Genomic DNA, 20,355 nt, shown 5'->3' with positions numbered 1-20,355 from the left:
AGATTTTGGTTTGCAGTTAGAAAAACAAGAATTGGTATAATTGTATTAATCTGCAACATAAAATAATTTAAGATATTTTTTTTATATCAATGAGTGTTCATTATCTTAAACTTGTCATTGATAAAGAACGATATTTTGAGGGTTATAGAGGTATTCTAAATAAATTAAAGCAAATGGATAAAGGTGTATAGTTATAATTTTATGACCTATATAAAAGGATATATGTGCTTATTTGGACTGTTTGTAAATTTATGTTGATTTACTGCACTAAGTCATATTTTCAATATACTCACACGTAGAATCTATGCACCCAAAAGAAAAACTGCATACACTCTTATTACAGGTACATTGTTTCTGACAATCTCTGCCATATGTCGGATATGAACATTTTTCTGCACAATTCCAATTAAAATATCCGGGTGGACACTCTGAAATACAGAATTTACTTAAGTTGATATAAACAATTATAAACTATGACCCACATTAAAATTAATAACCTTGAAATTAATATTATTACTTCAATGGTACATTTATGTTTTAAATAAGAGTCTTTATTATTAACGCAAAACAATGACTGTTGATTTCAAGCTACCTTCACATTTTTCAGTACTATTGTTGAAACGAAATCCAGCACAACAAATATAGTTTCCGGACCTGTGAAAAAAAAAATCATAAATAGATACTGCAACAGAGGACTAGAAACAAAATTCAAACAATCTAAACACAAAACCACAGAAAAAATCAACTGGTGTTTATAATAATTTACCCCTTGCATCGTCGACTCTCAACACACTTTGTGGGTATAAAAAACAAAAATATAAAAATTTGCCATACCATCATTTAATGAAAAAAGATAACAATTGGCATTCAACTTCCTTGTATGAGTTTGTGAATAATTTCCTAAATGAATTAGTTCTAGACACATTTCAAAGCGATTTCATAATGAGATGTTAATCATTTTATTTATAACTGTAATATTAACTTCCTGCAATAATTTTCCTATATGTGATGTATCAGTTTTGAAAATCTTTTAGAAAAAAAATCTACGGTTGTTTTTGGTTTTTACAGTTCTCGCGATATTCATTTCAGAACATCCATAATATCAGCAATGATTATAATTAACCCAAATCAACTCCGGTGAACCACTTTAAAGATCATTAGATATTTCCTTTGTGATAAGAGTATTAGTGCCCATGAATACAAACAAAATCAATCGATTGATAATTTCCCCTCCCATTTACATTGACACAAATTGCTTTGTAATGTACATGTAACTCTCTAAATAAAATCATTATTTGCTGATTCAAACTTATTTTTGTGCGCACTGGGCTCAGAAAATAAGGGAAAAATTGTTGATGTTGATGTATGTTGTTTAACGTCCCTCTCGAGAATTTTTCACTCATATGGAGACGCCTATAAGGGAAAAAAGGGAAAATTTTCTATTTGTCTACATTGAATTTAAATTATAAGGAATGAAGCTTATTTCAACTTATGTTATACCTTTCGCTTCGCGGTTTATTAAGTGTAAACTGCTCTAAGTTATGTTAAATGCGAATAACATAATATGAAATAAGCTTCATTCCTTAAAGAGAAAATTAAGCAACGAAATTTCGCGCTACGCATCGTCTTCATTGTCCTCGTATATTTAAAATAAATTTCATCTTAATTTTTCTTTACATCAAATTATACAAAGAACATAATTTCAGTGGAAATGTTTCATCAGTATTTGCTTTCAATATAGCGAATTATAAATTATTATTTTTATCAGTATTTTATTATGAATTGCTATAAGATAACTTTGTCTACTTCAGTTGTACTAAAAAATCTTTATAGAGTAAGTAACACTATTTCATGAAGAGGAATTTTAGTTTGTACAGTGTAACGACAATGTTTGGTTTTGACGCCTCCTATTATCATATGTTATCTACCAGTATCCATATCCTTAAAATTGAAAGAAAAAATGTTTGAAAATTTATCTTATATTCACTAATTACTTAATTTTGTCTTTGCGAAATTTTGTTCAATAAATTAAGAATCACGTTGTCATGGATAAATTTATGAATGATATACAAGGTAAGACGATATTTACATCTATATAGTTATTGTAGTTATCATAGCTATAGCCAATAATTCGAATTACTTATAATTTGTTTTGTTTTTGTTTTTATTTTAGACTTATTCGATACCTGGTTTTTAACTGATTTTTGTTAGAAACTCATTCATATTCTAGTTTTTTTTAATGCGAACATCTTTGAAAGGGAATATTGCATTAAGATTCATATACATGGCTTGCATAGAATATCAAACACCATGCTCATGTTGCACACCATGTCAGTTACATGTAACGGGGGAAAGATGAATTTTTTTCTCTTAGACTATATGTATACCAAGAAACTAGTTATTAAATTTGTAATTTGCTCCTTTTACATGTATTTGTAAAATTGACAAGGAGAAAAAAATATTATTATGCTAACTAGAGATTTATTGTCAGGCAGTCCCTTATATGGTGGCATATATCTGTCCCCTACATGGAAGATAAATTACGTTAACATAAAACATAATTATGTAGACATGCAACATAATTATGTAGACATGCAACATATGCATGACTTTATGTCAACATGCAAGTAAACTATGTTGAGATGCAAGTGACAAATTTAGCAAGAAAATATTATTTAAGTATACTTAATTTCACTTACTAACGCCCGTATCTGACATCGCAGATGTAAGATGCAACATGATTATGTATACATGTGACTTTTACATATATTTGTCATTATGCAACGTATTTATCTTAACATGCAAAATACTTTTGTTTAATTTTACATGCGACTTATTTATGTCAACATGCAAGATATCTATGTCAACATGTGGGTTAGTTATGTAAACATGCAATTTGTTATGTTAACATGCAAGATATTTATATTAATTAACATGCATTTATTTATGTCAACATGCGACTTGTTTATGTCAACATGCAAAATGATAAGTTGCATCTCAACATATATTTTGCATGTTGATATTATTATATTACATGCTGACATAATAATGTTGCATCGTGCAGCTACGATGTCAGATACCTACAGTATGTAAGTAAGTAAATTTAAGCTAATTACACGACTCCGATCCTCAGCCAGGTAGGACAACTTATTAATTTATAATTTAATTCAAAAAGTCTCAAAATCAAGCGTAAAAATGAAATTATGTCATGAAACAATTTTAATGATATACCTTTCAATGTGCTTCAAGTTTCTTTAAAGTTCTCAGAAACGTCTAATAAAAAGTCAAACTTTTTACCCCGTGAAAGCATTCTAAAATTACACATATCAAGAAACTGATGTTCATTATAATCTAAACATAGATACTAGTGCTTTTTAACATGATATGAAATTAAAAGTGAATTATGGTGCTTCATAATTACAGGAGAATCTTAATACACTTTGCATTGTAAAATGATCGAAGAAAATAAAAGAAATTAAAGTATGTCTATGTTTAAAAATTTTTGAAGTTCTTCAAAAGCCTGGATACCTATGATTTTTATTTTAAAAATGTGTTAATTGATCAAATTTAAATTGGGAAATGCATAACAAATGTTTTTATTCGCAATTCATGAAAATATATTTGAGATTTACTAATTTTCTGTATTTAATATGACTAACTTGAAAGATGAAGTTTAATGAATTATTGTGGGTTACTTTGAACCTGTTGTGATTTTCACATAATCATACTGCATGATAACATACAATATCTTCCATGTAGGGGGCAGAAACATGCCACAATTCTCTTAAACACTTAACACTGATATGAAATGTCCTTTTTCGGAGTTTGTCGAGATAACAGATCAGATTTATTGCAGAAATAGATAGAGCGTATTAGCTAAATTTGTAACTAATTCCAAAGTATTTGCTAAGCGTAGAGACATTATGGACGTAGGTGTGCATTTATTGCATTGATGTATAATATAAAATTCGTATAACTACGAAATTCATTTTTACTCAGGTGAGGGTTTCAGGCTACTATTCTTAGAAACTATTCTAAACAAAATTGCTTTATGAAGAATATATGTTCATTGCATTTGACATATTTAGGTCAGTTTGTAAAGCTACTGTTTACGGATTGAGTCACCTCGACCTATGTGGGACTTTGCGCCTGCGCACTTTGATCTTCCGTATTTCTATAGGAATTACTGGCTTCCTAAACACCTAGAAGAGTTTCAATTTTGTTTTTCTGTATATTGTTTATAAGAAGGAAAGTTAAATACGAGGCAGGTTTTGCACAACTTTTTGACCTTTTTTGTGCAATGAATGTTTATTCAAGCTGACCTTTTCTACTTTCGTTTTGACTAAAAACATGGATAAACAGTAAAAAAAAAAAAAAACAGAGACGCTCAATAACTTGATTTCATGCGTGAGTATAGCATTTCTGAATGTGTTGTCAGACTGTTAGTATTTGGGAACAGAACCATGATTGCAATTAAATCTGTACTTTACAATTTGAAACTTTTTTCTCGTGCAAAATGAAACATAATTTTTTTTATAATTGTACAGTTGTATTGTACAGCCATAAACAACAATTTCACGAGCCGGAATTACGTAAACTTAAAGTTAAGTAACCTTCTACAATGCTACAGATCCTGCCTTTTGCTAATAGGTTTTTATAAAGTATATCAAATATAAGTACTCAGTCTTTGTGTTAATGAGTTTGGCCCTACAATGGATCTGGTAAATTACATATTTTTCACATTGCAATTGCAGGCCTGAGAAACGAAAGTTAATACTTTTTCTTCTTCGTATAGACTTTTCCTGTAGTTTAGTCATTACCTCTAGATATATATAAATTTTCGTTTATAGATACTCCCCCCCCCCCCCCCCCCCCCCCCCCCCCCCCCCCCCCCCCCCCCCCTGTTAGAAAAAGAGACAGTATATATCATAGAGTATACATAGAGATTATGATCCCCCCATGCACGGTTGAGGTTAAAGTTGAGATTTTCAGGGTTTATTTTTAAAGACAAAATGAAAAGATTGTTTTAATTGCACATAATAAGGTCCTTTAGAGTATAAAGTTTGTCGTTAAGGTCAAGATCTAGTGAATGACTTTAGACTAATTTTTTGGCGTGATTCCAAGTTTTTCTTCTTATTCACCTACAAATTATGAACTTTTTTGACCAATGTAAAGTTGTGAAGCATAAAGGAATTTATTTCTCAAATTCGACAAATCTTTAATCATCTTTCATATACTAGATCTTAACCTTAAGAAAAACATCATTTAAATCTAATAAAACAGGTCAACAAAAGTTCGTTAAGTTTTTTGTATTTTATTTTAAAAAATGTAGTTTTGAAAAATATATACCAATGGATAAAATAATAATTTAATTTTCCTCCTTCAATAAACATAAGTTAATTCATACAGGCTTGTATATTTTATCGTTACATGTACCCATAATAGGGCTACGTAGTTGAATGTGATAATGAAATTTTTGTTTTGTTCAGTTACTGAAGACGTTCAGGAAATTCTCTCTCAGAGAATGCAGATGATATTTTTTTTATTGTTCTGTAAGTTAGAAATAGTAGAAATAGATTTTCAATTGATGTTTGTAATACAAATGACAAGATAGGGTCAAACCCCTATTTGGCCGTTGGTTTGGTATGTATTTAAGAATGATGCAAGAGTTATTAAATTAAAAACCACTTACACTCACAAATTATCATTACCAGTAGAGACTGGAAGGTGCCATGGCATACCAATGTGTGATAGAATATGAAACCTCTAGATCTGTTACTGTACTCAAACTGCTAATGAATTTCATTATTTATTAGAAGGTAAAATGTTAGCTAATATTAGGAAAATTGACCTAGTTATTATTATTCACACAGACCACATGTTATCAAATTTATGGAAGTAATGTCAACCAAAAGAGAAAAAATGTTGAAACAGTTATGCACGTTTATTTTTAAAATTTAGGATCATGATGTCTCTCTTCCTTGATATATTTTCCCTCTCATTTTCAAGAACTTCACGTGCAGGTCAATACAATGTAGTATTTTTCTAACATAGTTGGATCTCAGCCAATCAGGGAGAAGAAAATTATTCGATCATATAATAAAAAGATTTATTAAAAAAATCTGAATAATTTAGCTTGAATAGATTGAGTTTTTAGGTCACCTGCTATCCATTTTCGTGCGTCGTCGTGTGTCGTGCATTGACATTTGAACATTTTCAGCTTCTTCTCTGAAACAACCAATTTCTACAAATTTTGTAAACGGCATCTATGGGTGAAGGGAACAAATTTTGAATGTTTAGGTCCCTGCTCTCCTGGGGCCTGAGGGATGGGGCCAAAACCACCAAAATTATTGCAATCTTTAAAAATCTTCTTTATTCCTGGACATCAAGCAGGCAAATTGTTGGCATGAATGTAATAAGCATTGAGTCCTCTACAAATTTTTTAAAATTTATGGTCCCAGGTTCAGGGGTTCATGTGCTAGGGCGCAGTTACTAGTATTTAGATAATATAGTGAAACTGCATTATATCTTTAAAAATCTTCTTCTCTGCTCTTGGATATTAAGCTTAGTAAACTAAGTACATAGTTATGTTGAGCAAGATTGTCTGTTCTCATATAGAGAAATATTCTTTGAAAATTTTCTTCTTTGCTTCTGGGTATTAATTAAACTCACTAAGCATATGATTATGAAGAAGAGTGCCTCTTCCAAAGTTGTGAGTTTTTTGGCCCCTGGGTCAGGGGTTCTGGTGTTAGGGCGGGGCTCTATTGATTAAATTGTGAAAATGCATTAAGTCTTTGAAAATCTTTTCCTTTGCTTCTGGGTTTTATGCCAAAGATATATATATATATATATATATATATATATATATATATATATATATATATATATATATATATATATATAGAGCACAGAGAAATTCACTTTTGACATTGAGACACACTACCCCCCCAGCCCGGGGTTGAACTCGCGAGCAACGGAATCTGTCTCCTAGCAGCATAGGAACAGCGCGTTAGACCGCTCGGCTATCTAGGCAAGTTAAAAAACTTGCTTTTGATGCCGATGGAATTCTCACAACGCTGCCCTAGGATCAGTGGTTTCTTTAGGGTGAGGTGCACAACTGGTTATAAAGTGGAAGTGCATTTTCTCTGTGTAACTCTGATCTACCTCTGAGTATTTGGTAAACAGAGTAAGCATGCTAAGTTTATAATTATAGTAAGCAATGGTACCTCTCTCAAAACTGTGGATTGTGAAATTCATGGCCTCTGATTTAAAACACAAACCAAATCTAATTGTTTGAAAGTTGTTACACGATACTCAGGTGACATATAAGGCCCGTGGGCCTCTTGTTTGAAAAGAAAATAATAATAACTGGATTCAGGAAAATAATTAAAAAAACATATATACTTATAATTCACTTAAAGAAGAAGGTATGGTTTGTCTGCCTTTGAATGCGTAAACCTTATCATAAAAGTAGTATTGATAAAATGTTTTGTCTTTTAAAAAGGGTATTCCACATATAGATTTTGCCTTAGTTTGAAGATCAATGACAATCTTATGTAAAATTATCTAGTAATTAAGTATTTGCTCAATAATAAAATTTAAATTTATCTATTTATATTTGTTGAAATATCTTATTACTCTTTCAAATATAAAAAACATGTCAGATTTTAAAATAAAAACAGCCAGTTTACTGTCCTCTATTCCAACAACGGTTAATTAATAACTGTTTTTACTGTAATGATATGTTTATACAAATATTTTGTTTTCACATAAATTACACTTATTCCCACATTACCTTTTCCAACCAAATATTCAAAAAATTGGTATGAACCGAAAGTAATAGGATACAAAAAGTTAGAGGAAGGTAAGAAAATATAGGTCAATATCCGAATTTTCTCATTTTTATGCAAATCGTAGTCAATTTAACAGCACGTTTTCTTTCAAAAATATAAATCACAACAGCCTTTATACCAAATTTATATATTTCGTACATAATAGTATTAGATGCATTTTGTGTGTAAAAATCTCAAATAATATTAGTTACACAGTCAGTTACTGACCTAATACGGATTTATACAAAGTGTGAAATGGAAGTCCGTATTGGGCGAGAGCGAATCCAACTCCCAATACGGATTTCCATTTCACACCCTGTATGAATCCGTATTGGGTCACTTACTGACTGTGTTACGAGTTTATTCCGCTGAAGACATTTTTCAATATAAAATATATTTGTGCATATTATGAAAATATTAGGTTTTAATCTAGTAACAATCAACATGAAATATTGTTACGTTAACAAGAGGTTTAACTAAACTACCTACGTAAACCGTTTCTTAGCCGCCAATTTTATTTACAATAATAACGCTTCGAACGGAACCGCGTGCCCGATTTTCATATTACGCCTCGACGGAGACATCGTCTCAAGCCACGGTCCGGAGTCCGGATATAGCTCTCTCCAACCCGTGGCTGCTTGATCACAAAAAAAAATCGTTCATGTAATCTTGAATATTTACGCCTCCCTATTGTGACGTCATATTCAGTCAGTGGCAAGTTTTGTTTCCATCGCAATTGAAATCAAAAATTGACGTCAACAGTATACAAGAAATATTTCCTATACTGCGATTGGATATTGAAAAGTCGCGATAAAGTTCATCATCCGACTATGCTTTACTCGAATTGGTCAATATTTTAATGAGGTACGAAGAATTCTCTCCTCGTTCAACTACGGCCAGGATGGGAGAGGATCGTACATTTTGTACAGAGGCTTAATACAGAAAAATCCAGGGCGTAATGTGATTAGTTTTTATCCAATTAGTAATCGTGAAATTTGTTTGAAGCGGGATATGGTAGCTTGTGCTCTATATTTTTCCAAGTGAAAACTATTTAAAATTTAAGGAACACCAGAATTTGGAGAAAGTGGTAAGATATTCTATTTTTGAACCCTCTTGTGGCCTCCGTGTATGCTTTGAATCAAAATCAGAAGTGGTTCGTCACTACAAACTACCTCAGTTTAAACTGTGTTCTAGAAACCGTTTTACAAAACAACTTACGAAAAAGATCAAAATGTTTAGGTGATTGAAAACTTTAGCAAAGTTAATAATTCTGTTTCAGACCGATAATTTTAAATTATCCCTCTACGTTCCATTTAAAAATGTGGAAACCATTTTCTATTTTATGTAAATTAGAAATTTAGAAGCAGAATTCATATTTGATTTTAGTCGTATGTTCTTTTGTAAAACATCAAATACCATACCTTGTCCTTTACAAAATCACTCAGCAGACTTTAACAAGAAAAAATAAAATGTTAATGAAGTCAAGATAAAATCAAAATTAAAATATGTCTGAGATTCACATATATTTTTCCTTTAATTATTTAAAACTACTCACTATTCGATGCTTTCAATCGGTGAGCACTAAGGTCGTAAAACACTGGTTTAAGAGATATTTATTGCCTATTTTTTATTTTTGATACTTCAAATATTTTTTGGTGCAAAAATTGCACAATATTATTTCTGCACATAAATTTGTAGCATTCTTAAGAAATATCCTTCAAACTATCTTATATAAAATAATACTTTATTGATATTCATGGTCACCACTAGTAAATATTGATACATTATCAAAGTGTAAGTAGTAATAATGGTAGTTTTAGGCTAGCCTGGAAATTGAAACTCTACACTTGTCTATGACGCAAGCCAATATGAAAAAAGAATGATATATTTATTTTTTGTTTTAACAGATTTAAAAATATGCTTGCTTGAAGATGGGAAAATGGTTTTTTCAAACAGTACTTATTCTAACTATATTTGAAGAGGTCAGTCTCTTATATGCATAGTTTCATAGAATTGTAAAACCTAAATGCAGTGAATCGATTCATTAAAAAAACGTGCAGGTAAAATAACATTCGGGATTTAAAAAAAAAAGGATAATTAGTTCAAATTTTATTTTCTCTAAAAAACTGCTTGGTTAGTTAAATGTATGGTAATATGGCAGCATTCAAAGATGTTACATATTCATCTTTCATTGATCTAAACATTGCTCCTGATATCAGGTGGTGTTCAAATTGGAATTAGAAAAGATTATTTAGATGTAAATCATCAAGTTTAAACTTAACACTGTTTATTCAGAATATCGACCTCTTGCTGGGAAGGAGGTTGAATCCAAAATTGAATGATTGATTGTGTATATTGATTAACATCCCTCTCGAAAATTTTTCATTCATATGGAGACGCCACAACTTGCTGGTGGAGAGCTGCATATTTTGTCTTATACTCGACAATCAGGGCAATTGAGCAGGAAGGGATCTTTTTCGTTCCAGTATCTACTGCGATACAAGAACTCTTTTCATTCGGTCTCATCCGAAGAAACGGTCTTCGCGTCCCACTTTGAGATTCAAAACCGGGATGTGAAGATTAAATCAATCCTTCGCAACTCTAGAGCACTGCACCATGCAAGCGACTCAATGCATCACAAGTAATTTATTCCTTAAAAATCATTTTTTCCAGATTACCAGACTTGATTAATATATTCGAATATTATATGGATTTCAAAATTCAAAGTGATCACCCCTTTTGGTATTTGGAAATTTTACCTCTATAAGTAAAAATTGCTTAACTTTCAATAATCTGCTGAAAAGCACCTCAGCGTTTTACCTGTGTTATAATATCTGATTTCATTGACTCTTTAATATGCTCTTTTATACTCATGGGACTGTTAAGTCCCCTAGGAGGACTTTTGAAATGGTCTAGAACTTAACATCTATTCGTTTGTAAATGAATTGATGATGTGTGAACAGAATAATAAGAAATATGGAAGTGGTAATTAGAATGTTTTTGTTTTTCAGAATTGCATCATGTGTCAGTTAGGTCCTTGTGAATATTCCTTAGTAACCGTAGAATATGTAAGCTCCTGTCCCTCCAACAAAGTTGAAGCAGCGCAGTCAGCCTCTCGTAAAAATTGTGAGCATCATGCAAAATTACAGACATGCACAAACCCAAACAATTTCAAATACCACTGTCTAATAAATGCAGAAGGAAACAAAAATATTGAAGTATGTGCACCTGGAAAGAAAGTTAACGGTAAGTATTATTAGAAATTCAAGAAAATATTCAGACAGGCCTCTAAGAAAACCCTATTTAAAAACCTAAAAATAAAATTGAATTAAGGGCAGACGAGACAAATCTGAAATTTATGGGCGAATTCCTCTGCAATCCTGGTGCTTAAGGTTTGGGACAAAACCCTTTAAAGGACAAGATAGGGTAACGGCCGAATATGGCCCTTATTTGGTGTAAAAATCAAAACACTGGTAAAGATGTGATAGTTTGTAGTAAAGAAGTTAAAATGATGCTTACTTTAAAACAAATACTAAAATAGATTAAAAGCTTACATGGAAGCCACTAGAGGGTGCAGAGGTAGGATATTTTTTTTTCAGAATTTACTCAATTCTGTTGGAATTTCGTCAAATTTGAGATACTTTTCTCTTTGGAAAACATAGAGCAAAAGCTTGCTTATCTGAGATTTTTACACAAAAAACTGCATCTGATAATAGTGTATAAAGTATATAGATATGGTTAGGCAAGCGTGTGCTCTGAAAAAAATGTGCTGTAAAATCGATAAAAATTTGCAGTAAAATGAGAAAGAGCAAGAGGCACTTTGAGCCTTATTTGGCCCTGAGAATTTCTGAAAAATCAAAACTACTCAGTCTAGGTTGCAAATGCGGAATTTATCACTTGGAGTGTTGGTAGCCAAGTATATATTAATCGCAAGCCACAAACTCGTGCATTTGAACAACCAAATCGTGCCAATATTCACCGATATAAGTTCAATAACCCTATAGCTATATTATTGGATTTTCCCCTGCATTTCAAATGTGTTTTTCACCTTTGTTTTTAAGTCATTATAAGTCTATGTAGATCTGATACATGGAATCTAAAACGGTACATCTGTACAGAAATATGATCTACAGCTAAAATACTCTAAAAAGCTGAAAAAAAATCAAGTTTGAAAAAAGTAGCGTTCTGTCACAAAGATGGATGATTTTACTCATTCTTATACTTGTATTTCCTCCCATGCAAGTTGAATTTTATAACTTAAACAGACCATTTGTAAGAAATGGCAAAATACATATTGACAATATTATCGGTGGATAAGAATATACTTTCCCAGAATGAGCATTACAATCATTAAAACCCAAGACTAGCTCTGTCTCGGGAGAGCCGATTATTCAACGTTGAAAAAGTATGGGCGTTTCTCTTCTTTATCAAAGAAGATAGGTGCATTTGGCATGTGATCTTCAGGAATCATTTGTACGAAACATTTATGGTTAAATGTCCATGATTTCGTTGGCTGAACATTTCAGGTCAGATTTTACAAACACGTCCATAGTTTTTTTAAAATATAGTTTGAAGGACTTTGTGAGATTGTAACATTTATGTCCGATTTTCCTAGGTGGTACTCTAACATACGTGTAGTAATTGTTCACACAAAAACCCCTAAATATTTAATACGTTCATATGTACATTATAGAATAAAAGATTGGAATTTATTTCGCTTGAGAATCAAACTGAACCACAATTAAATCAAACTTTTAATACCTCATGACATAAAACCAAACTGACAAAATAAATGGTTGTTTGCATGAAAAAAAATGTCGCCCCATACAAGGCTCGAAACAAAAACTTTTCGCTACGAGTGCGCTGAACAGGTAGCACACCATAGAACATTGTGCTACGACAGCTATACAGCTGAATTTAAAAGGGTAGAGAAGCACCACATTCACACATTTGTTTCTTTTTTTTTTTGGGGGGGGGGGGGGTTGTGGTCTCTCGGTTTTCTCTCCATTTTTAAGTCACCTGAGTAAACTCAGGTGGCTTATTGCTATCCGTTTCCGTCCGTCGTCGTCCGTCGGCGTTCACATATGAACATTTTCAGCTTTTTCTCTGCAACCACTAAACCAATTTCAACCGAATTTATCACAAAACATCTATAGGTGAAGGAAAACAAGAATTGTGAATTTCATTATCCCTGCCCCCCTGGGGCCTGAGGGGTGGGGTCAAAACCACTAAAATTAATGCAATCTTAAAAAATCTTCTTCTTTACTACTGGACATCAAGCAGTCAAACTGTTTGCATGATTCTGGTGCTACATGTAGGGAGGGGCTATATAGATTAAATATGGAACATGCATTATTTCTTTGAAAATCGTCTTATCTGCTCCTGTGTATTAAATAAACAAGCTGCGTAGTTATTAAATAAACTAACTAAGTGTGTAGTTATGATGAGCAAGAGTGCCTCTATACCTAAATTGTGAAATTCATGGCCCGAGAGTCAGGGGTTCTGGTGTTAGGGCGAGACTCTATTGATTATACAGTAAAAATACACCAATTCCTTAAAAATCTTCTTCTCTGCTCCTAGGTATTAAATAAACCAACTAAGTGTATAGTTATGATGAGCAAGAGTGCCTCTATTCTATTGATTCTATAGTGAAAATACATGAATTCTCGAAAAAAATTGCCTCTGCTCCTGGATAGTTATGATGAGCAAAAATGCTTTTTCCAAAATTGTTAATTTAATGGCCCCGGGGTCAGGTGTTCTGGTGTTAGGGCAGGGTTTTATTGATTATACAGTGAAAATACATTACATCTATGAAAATCTTCTGTCTCTGGGTATGTAGCAGATCAACTACCTATATAGTTATGATGAGCAAGGGTCCTTATCTTGCAGAATTGTGAATTTCAAGGCTTCAGGGTTAGGGGGGGGGGTGTACTCATATACTGAAAATGAATGAATTGTTTGAAATCTGCTCCTTAGTATAAATAAAATAATTTTGAAAAGCAAGGAGGCCTTTTCAAAAAATTGCCGTTTGTGGATCTAGGCCTTAGGGTCAGGGGTTTATGTGTGGTAAGGACACTACTGATTATCGCTTAATATGACTGATTAGTTGAAATGTATTTCTGGTCCTCTACCCCACCTATGAGTATTAAGTAACCAAGTTTAACGACTGCGAAGTGTATTGTTATGATGATCAATGGTGCCTCTTTCAAAATAATAATATTGTGAATGCCATAGCATCTGGCTTAAAACATGTTTCAAATTCAATAACTGGAAACGTGTTGCAGAATGCTCAGGTGATCTATAAGGCCCATCAACCTCTTGTTTTAAAAATGTTTATTCGTTTTTTTTAATTAACATGTACACAATTAACGTTTAAAAAATCATGGAGAGAAGACCCAGAGCAAGAGAGAGATTGTAGGAAAACTTGTTTAAAAATGTACTATTTTGTACCACATGTATGATCTGGCCAATTTTCAAATTATTTTTAAGCAAATCAAAGCTCAATTTCGGGAAAATATTTTCATTTCCTATTGATATATAGGAAACCGATTAATAGATAAGATATTAAAATTTCATGTGACATGTAGATGAAATGTTCACTTTTCAGTTATGCCCGAATTGCTTTCACCTGTCACCAAAGCAAATATCATTTTAACCATCCCCTTCCTTCACTAGATCAATCCAATACAATCATTGACTGTAGATCTGTAAGTCTTTTGTCTTTAAAAATATACACTTCTGCAAAGAAATTTTCAAGATAAAGCTAAATACTAGTAAGATATATTTATTGCAATCTCGTTATTATTTGAAATATAAATTTTAGTGTTTTCTTGTTTCAAAAGCAAAATTATTCGTAATATTAAAAATCGCTGAAAATCAAATATCTATTCAATATTAAACAAAATATTATATAAATATAGTCCTTTCATGAGGTCGATCCATATAAATTGACTTCATAAAAAAGCGTATCGACCGTGCACGAATTAAAGGGCTACATTTGTTATATTATTTTTTTACATAGATTGACAAAACAAATTATGAAAATAATTGGAAAAGTTTTCTCCCTTTAACAATTAGAGACTAGAGATCAAAATAAATTACACCGTTTAATGTAAATGCGTTTCCTTTATATTGATGGAGTGATTTAGACGATTTACTTATTCAGAATTCTTCATTTATTTGATTAAGTTTTGTATCAATGTTTGACAAACATATTGAATATGTTTTAATAAATATGAAGTAATCCTAATCCTTCTTTTGTCTCATCAAATACAAAACATTGAAAAAAAGTTAGTAAAAGTTGAAATAAATATTTTTTTTCTAGAAACATCAAATTTTACACTGTACTAGCTTTGATTGAATACAGTACTATTTTGTTTCACGGAAATTATCTCCATTTTAAGAAACCTCAAGTCGATATGCATTTCAGATTCTATAAATAGTAACTCACGTCTTAATGCTGTTATATACTAAATCATGTGATCAAGTTTGAGCCAATCAGAGAGCTGGGAATAAATGATAAAAATAATATATGTATTTATATGAGATGACTACCTGATTGAAATCTTTAATTTTCTGTGCACTTAAGCGTATGCTATCGTTACATTTTTTTTGTCTTCCTAAAACTACACTTATAGGAATTTATATTCTGGAAAGGTTAAACGTTACCTGTATGTTACCAACTAGCATCAATGTGTCATGTTGAATCCGTAGTTTCTTTGACATAGGGGGAAAGTGTCTCATATATCAAGTTACACAATGCATATTCAGCGATGGGATTGACCGGCTGTCAAAGGTTTGCATATGTATATGCCAATATACACCTGTGAAACTAAATCAGTTGTTTCGTATTTGAAGTTTGTTCTCTCAACGATTGATTGGAAAACCAATTTGTTTACTCTACAACTGACGAGGAGGTGTAATATAACTTTTTGTTATATACGTTTCGGATAGTTTATATCCATTAAGTTTTAATATGAAATAATATGCACAAACACATTATTATTTTAATGTTTATTGTTTTTGAAGGTTTTTGTACGGAGTTTGATACCGACACAGCAATACTTCAAGACAACTACAACTTTGATTGCTCAAAATATGATCCACCTTGTCCGAAACAGTACAACTCAACAGAGGCATATTTATGTAAATTTATTTTATTACCTTAGTCTTTCAGGCGACCTACTGATATATGTTTTTATTCGTCGTTGTCACAGAAGAAAACTAATCTAAGATACATAATTCTTTGTATAATTTTTTTATTTAGATTAATAGCTTTGCCATGGTTACTGAAAATAGAAATTTCTTTGAAATACTTTTAAAATGCTTCTCCTGCAGTTTTGGTCTGATATCAATATGACTCGGTACACAAGTAGTGTATACTAAGATACACAATTTTGTGTATCGATTTTTGCAATCGATAAACGGTGTTTCCATCTTTACATGTACTAAAAATAGAAATTTATGTAAAATGAAATTACCCTAAAAGTGTAATTTTAGTTTGTTTATAGTAAATTGTGGCAAGCAAGTAGTCTACAATGAGATAAAAAAATGTCTGCAAATGAAGTTTAGGGGAGGTTTATTGGAATCAGCTTTCCATCTGTCTGTGGACGAAATTTTGTCCGGACTGTTTCTCAGAAACAATTGGAAGGATTTGTCTGAAAATTTGTTTACTTATTATTCACTATTTAGGAGCTTTGTCTGGCAAATAGTGAAATTAAATTATTATTTCTTTACCTTTATCAAGCAAACATAGAACCGAACATTGATGAGTAAATATGTCTCCTAAAAAATGGTCCATTTGTGTAAACTTAAAGAGATGTTTCTGAATATGACCTGAATCAGACGGATCTCGATCCAAATTTAAAAACTGATACATAATTATATTAGAAATTGAAATATGATTACTTATCTTCCTCTATGCATGGCTTATCAAACTAGTAGTTAAAAGTGATGGTGCCTTCCTCTCCCAATATATATCTTTGAAGTAACATGTCAACGACATAAATCGTACACATGTGGATTTTTTGTTCGTATACTACACGTAACAATGGCGAAAAAAAGAATTTATGAAGTAAGCCAGTTTGATTTATTTTTCTGGGGAGGAGATGTGTGTGTTAAAAATGCCTACAGTAAACCAGGAATTGTGTTAAGGGTGGGTATAGGGACATACCTAAAAAATTCCAAAGGTGAGATAATCATTCAGCCAAGCCTAGCCTCTAGCACGGGATGGATAAAAATCTGTCAAGCAAAACAAAAAAATTCCTCAACTGTCCAAATATCTGCCATACAGCAAGAAAAGTGGGTTTGAAAGTGGGGATTAATCTAGAAAATTACTTTACTCAGAAAAAGTGGGAGTGCCCCAAACGTTTAACGGGTTTGTCAGCTATTTACTTTACTCCATAAAAAATTAAGCTATACAAAGCTTACATGTTCCCTGTTTGAATGAACAATAAGTGTTTGTTTTTTTAAAATTCATTCGGTTTCTAGACGATATCCTAAAAAGCTACAGTACCGACCAGACACAACCTAACAAAAAGCGAACCCGGAGCGCACCCCTGGTTCGCGCTCTCTGACATATTCTTGTATATTTAAAAAAACTGCATCAGGCGTATATAGAACAATTCGAGTACAGAATTGGGAGGACGACTCATAAAAATTTAAGAAAAAGTAATCAGGCTATATTAGCAAATTCTAGTCTAATGATGAGATTTTACGTGTACTGTTATAGTCTCTCTCTATCTCTCTTTGCTCTTGATGTTTCTTGTATTTGTTTATATTTGTTTATATTTAAATATTTAGTGATATTTTTTAAGGATATTTTTTTTAATTTCATTAGTTTACTCTTACTAATACAGTTTTAAGCCCGAAATTAATAAGGCTTTGAAGATAGGCAAGTCCACAGGTCAATATCAATATATTATATTGCATCAATTCTTTTTCCTTCCTAGTCTATAATTTATGAATTGTAACAAACTAACTCTTTCACAGATAAATATGAAATAAACTATATAAAATACGAAAGCTCGACTCGGGCAGAGATGCTAAACTTGCTTGATTGAATTCTCTGCAATCCAACAGAAAATTCAAATCAAGCGAGTTTATCACCTGTAGAAACGAATATCAAGGGCTAGAAGGTGGATAAAAGAATACGGATTGGTTAAGAAATGTGTTTAGAATTAGGGATAGGCCAATTCTTCCCAAAAGTGCGTTCAAATCTTGCACCGTAGATTGCAAATTATTTTCATTTAATAAATGATCAAAGACTATTATGCAAAATCATATAGCTACAGTTCTGCAGTTTTGTTCTAAATATCTCGTTCATACGACATATTGTTATGTCGAACGTACGACTTATTATCTCATTTGTACCACTTAGTATCTTGTACGTACGACTTAATATCTCGTACGTATACGACTTACACTATTTCAAGTGGCAGCAATATGCTTCCGTAGATATTTGATCGTCAATGAAATAAATCTATAATTGTTGTATTATTCAAAAGGTTAATATTAAAGTATTTGGTGTGGAGATCAAAGTTCTTTTAAGGATAACATAACAGTCGAAAATTCATTTTATAATTATATCTTTCGATCTAGATAGAGAATGTTATGAATGTAACTGGGAAGCCAGACCTACTTTATCTAAGACGTACTTAACCGAGAAAAATCCGTAAGTACTAAATAAATTTTTCTCTTTCTCTCTCTCTCTCTCTCTCTCTCTCTCTATCTCAATATTCATGTAGCTATCTTGTCTCTAAGAACTGGCATTTGTTTACAAGGCATCAAAGGTCAGATAAGAATTTGAAGCTTATTGATATGGAATTATGATTAGTAACAATAGCATGTCAAACATTAGACAACTTTTTAAAAATTTAAAATTATATTTTTATCTGACTCGTTATTTGGCAAATTGTTAAGTTATTTAAGTATGCATTGCCAGTTATTAAACAAATGACCAATCAAATTTCACTGATCAAAATTTTCAGATCAAATTTTCTTTTTGGACACCGTGTTTAAAGATTATTGTACATTTTAACTTTGTGTTTACAAGTATTTTGCTGGGTAAATGATCACTTAATCTTATGAAGGAATCCACTATGAATATCAAAATATTTTTTTCATGTTTGATTACAAAAAATTATGAATTACTGTGACTGTATTTGATCTTTTTGGCTTACCTTAATCAGATGAGCTGATCAAAATTTATACGTTGTCTGTCATCGTTGTGATCGTTAACTGTTTACATTTTCATCTTCCCCAAAGCTTCTTCGCCAATTTCAACCAAACTTGACAAAGAGTATCTCTTAATAAAAAGAATTCAGGTTTCTTTACATGAAGGACCAAGTCTTCTTCCAAGGGAGAATAATTACAAAAAAGTGAAAAAAATGTCATCTTTTAAAAATCTCCTTATCAAGAAACACTTTGCTAGAAAATATAAAACGTAAGAGGGAGCATCCCAAGGTTGTGTAGATTCAATTTTTAAAGGGTATAACCACAGTGGGCGATCAAAATGCTACACAGAAATTCGTGATAAAATCTTCAAAAAATTATTTCTCAAGAACAGCCAAGTAAATAATTGGTCATATTTAATGTGACATAGAAATATATAGGAAGTATGAACAATCTTCTTCTAACTAAGGAGAGCAAAACCATGGTTGGTCATTTTCAAATGGTAGCTTCCTCAGATAGTGGTGATTCAAGTTTGTTCAAATCATGACCCCCCGGTGAGGGTGGGGCCATAGTGAAAATTAAAACGTAGGAAAGGGGTCACATTAAAAAAAGATATTAATTTGTGTATATTCGATTTTGTTTAAATCATACAACCCTGTTCCCTTTTGAGGGTAGTTCGAGACGACCAATGGATCAGCTTTTCGATGCAAAACTGATAATTGCTTTTTATCTTAGCCATAGTGCTCAGATGAGCGATGTGACTCCAAGGCCTCTATTCTATTAGTTTACTTAATACACAGAAGCAGAGAAGAAGATTTTCAAAGAAAAAAATGCATTTTCACTATTATAATTAATAGAACCCCGCCCTAACAGAACCTCTGACCTTGGGGCCATAAAATTCACAGTTTTGGAAGTGGCACTCTGGCTCATCATAAATATGTGCTTATTAGTTTATCTAATACTGTAAACCAACTTTTATTCGCGTGCGAGAAAATTTCGGGAAGTTCACGAGAGCCCCATCATCAAGAATAATTCTCGTCGCGAACTGGTCCTTAGAGTGTTATATGTCTATAAATAATAGATCCAAACAGGCTTGATCACGAAAATTAATCGTCGCAAACTAGTTTACCCTTGCTAAATCGCGAAATGAAGTTGTCGTGAACAAAATTTGGTCTACAGTACCTAGAAGAAGAGAAGATTTTAAAAGAAATAATACATTTTCACTATATAATCTATATAGCCCCAACCTAGCACTAGAACCCCTGACCCTTGATCCGGGAATTTCACAATTTTGGTAGAGAACTCATTGTTCATTACATTCATGCCAACAGTTTGCCTGCTTGATGTCCAG

At 31.9% G+C, this 20,355-nt stretch overlaps 1 protein-coding gene across 1 annotated transcript; it reads left to right on the top strand.

Annotated features, from left to right (window-relative positions):
- The first annotated feature begins 4,188 nt into the window (after window positions 1-4,188).
- Window positions 4,189-18,508, top strand: LOC134228505 (uncharacterized). Its single transcript, XM_062710157.1, has 5 exons — window positions 4,189-4,407; window positions 9,740-9,814; window positions 10,844-11,078; window positions 15,861-15,977; window positions 18,432-18,508. The coding sequence occupies exons 2-5, from the start codon at window positions 9,764-9,766 to the stop codon at window positions 18,506-18,508; spliced, it is 480 nt and encodes a 159-aa protein (XP_062566141.1). The 5' UTR covers window positions 4,189-4,407; window positions 9,740-9,763.
- Window positions 18,509-20,355: the final 1,847 nt, after the last annotated feature.

Source organism: Saccostrea cucullata, unplaced genomic scaffold (assembly GCF_032062105.1).
Source record: "Saccostrea cucullata isolate Sc308-1 unplaced genomic scaffold, CSIRO_AGI_Scuc_v1 ctg76, whole genome shotgun sequence".
Taxonomy (NCBI): domain Eukaryota; kingdom Metazoa; phylum Mollusca; class Bivalvia; order Ostreida; family Ostreidae; genus Saccostrea; species Saccostrea cuccullata.
The sequence above is the reverse complement of the archived record's forward strand: the minus strand, read 5'-3'. Positions and strand labels throughout refer to the sequence as shown.

Coding starts and splice junctions, on each gene's coding strand:
- LOC134228505 (XM_062710157.1), top strand. CDS start 9,764: ATGGGAAAATGGTTTTTTCAAACAGTACTTATTCTAACTATATTTGAA. Junction 9,815..10,843: donor TTCTAACTATATTTGAAGAG/GTCAGTCTCTTA, acceptor TTTGTTTTTCAG/AATTGCATCATGTGTCAGTT. Junction 15,978..18,431: donor CTCAACAGAGGCATATTTAT/GTAAATTTATTT, acceptor CTTTCGATCTAG/ATAGAGAATGTTATGAATGT.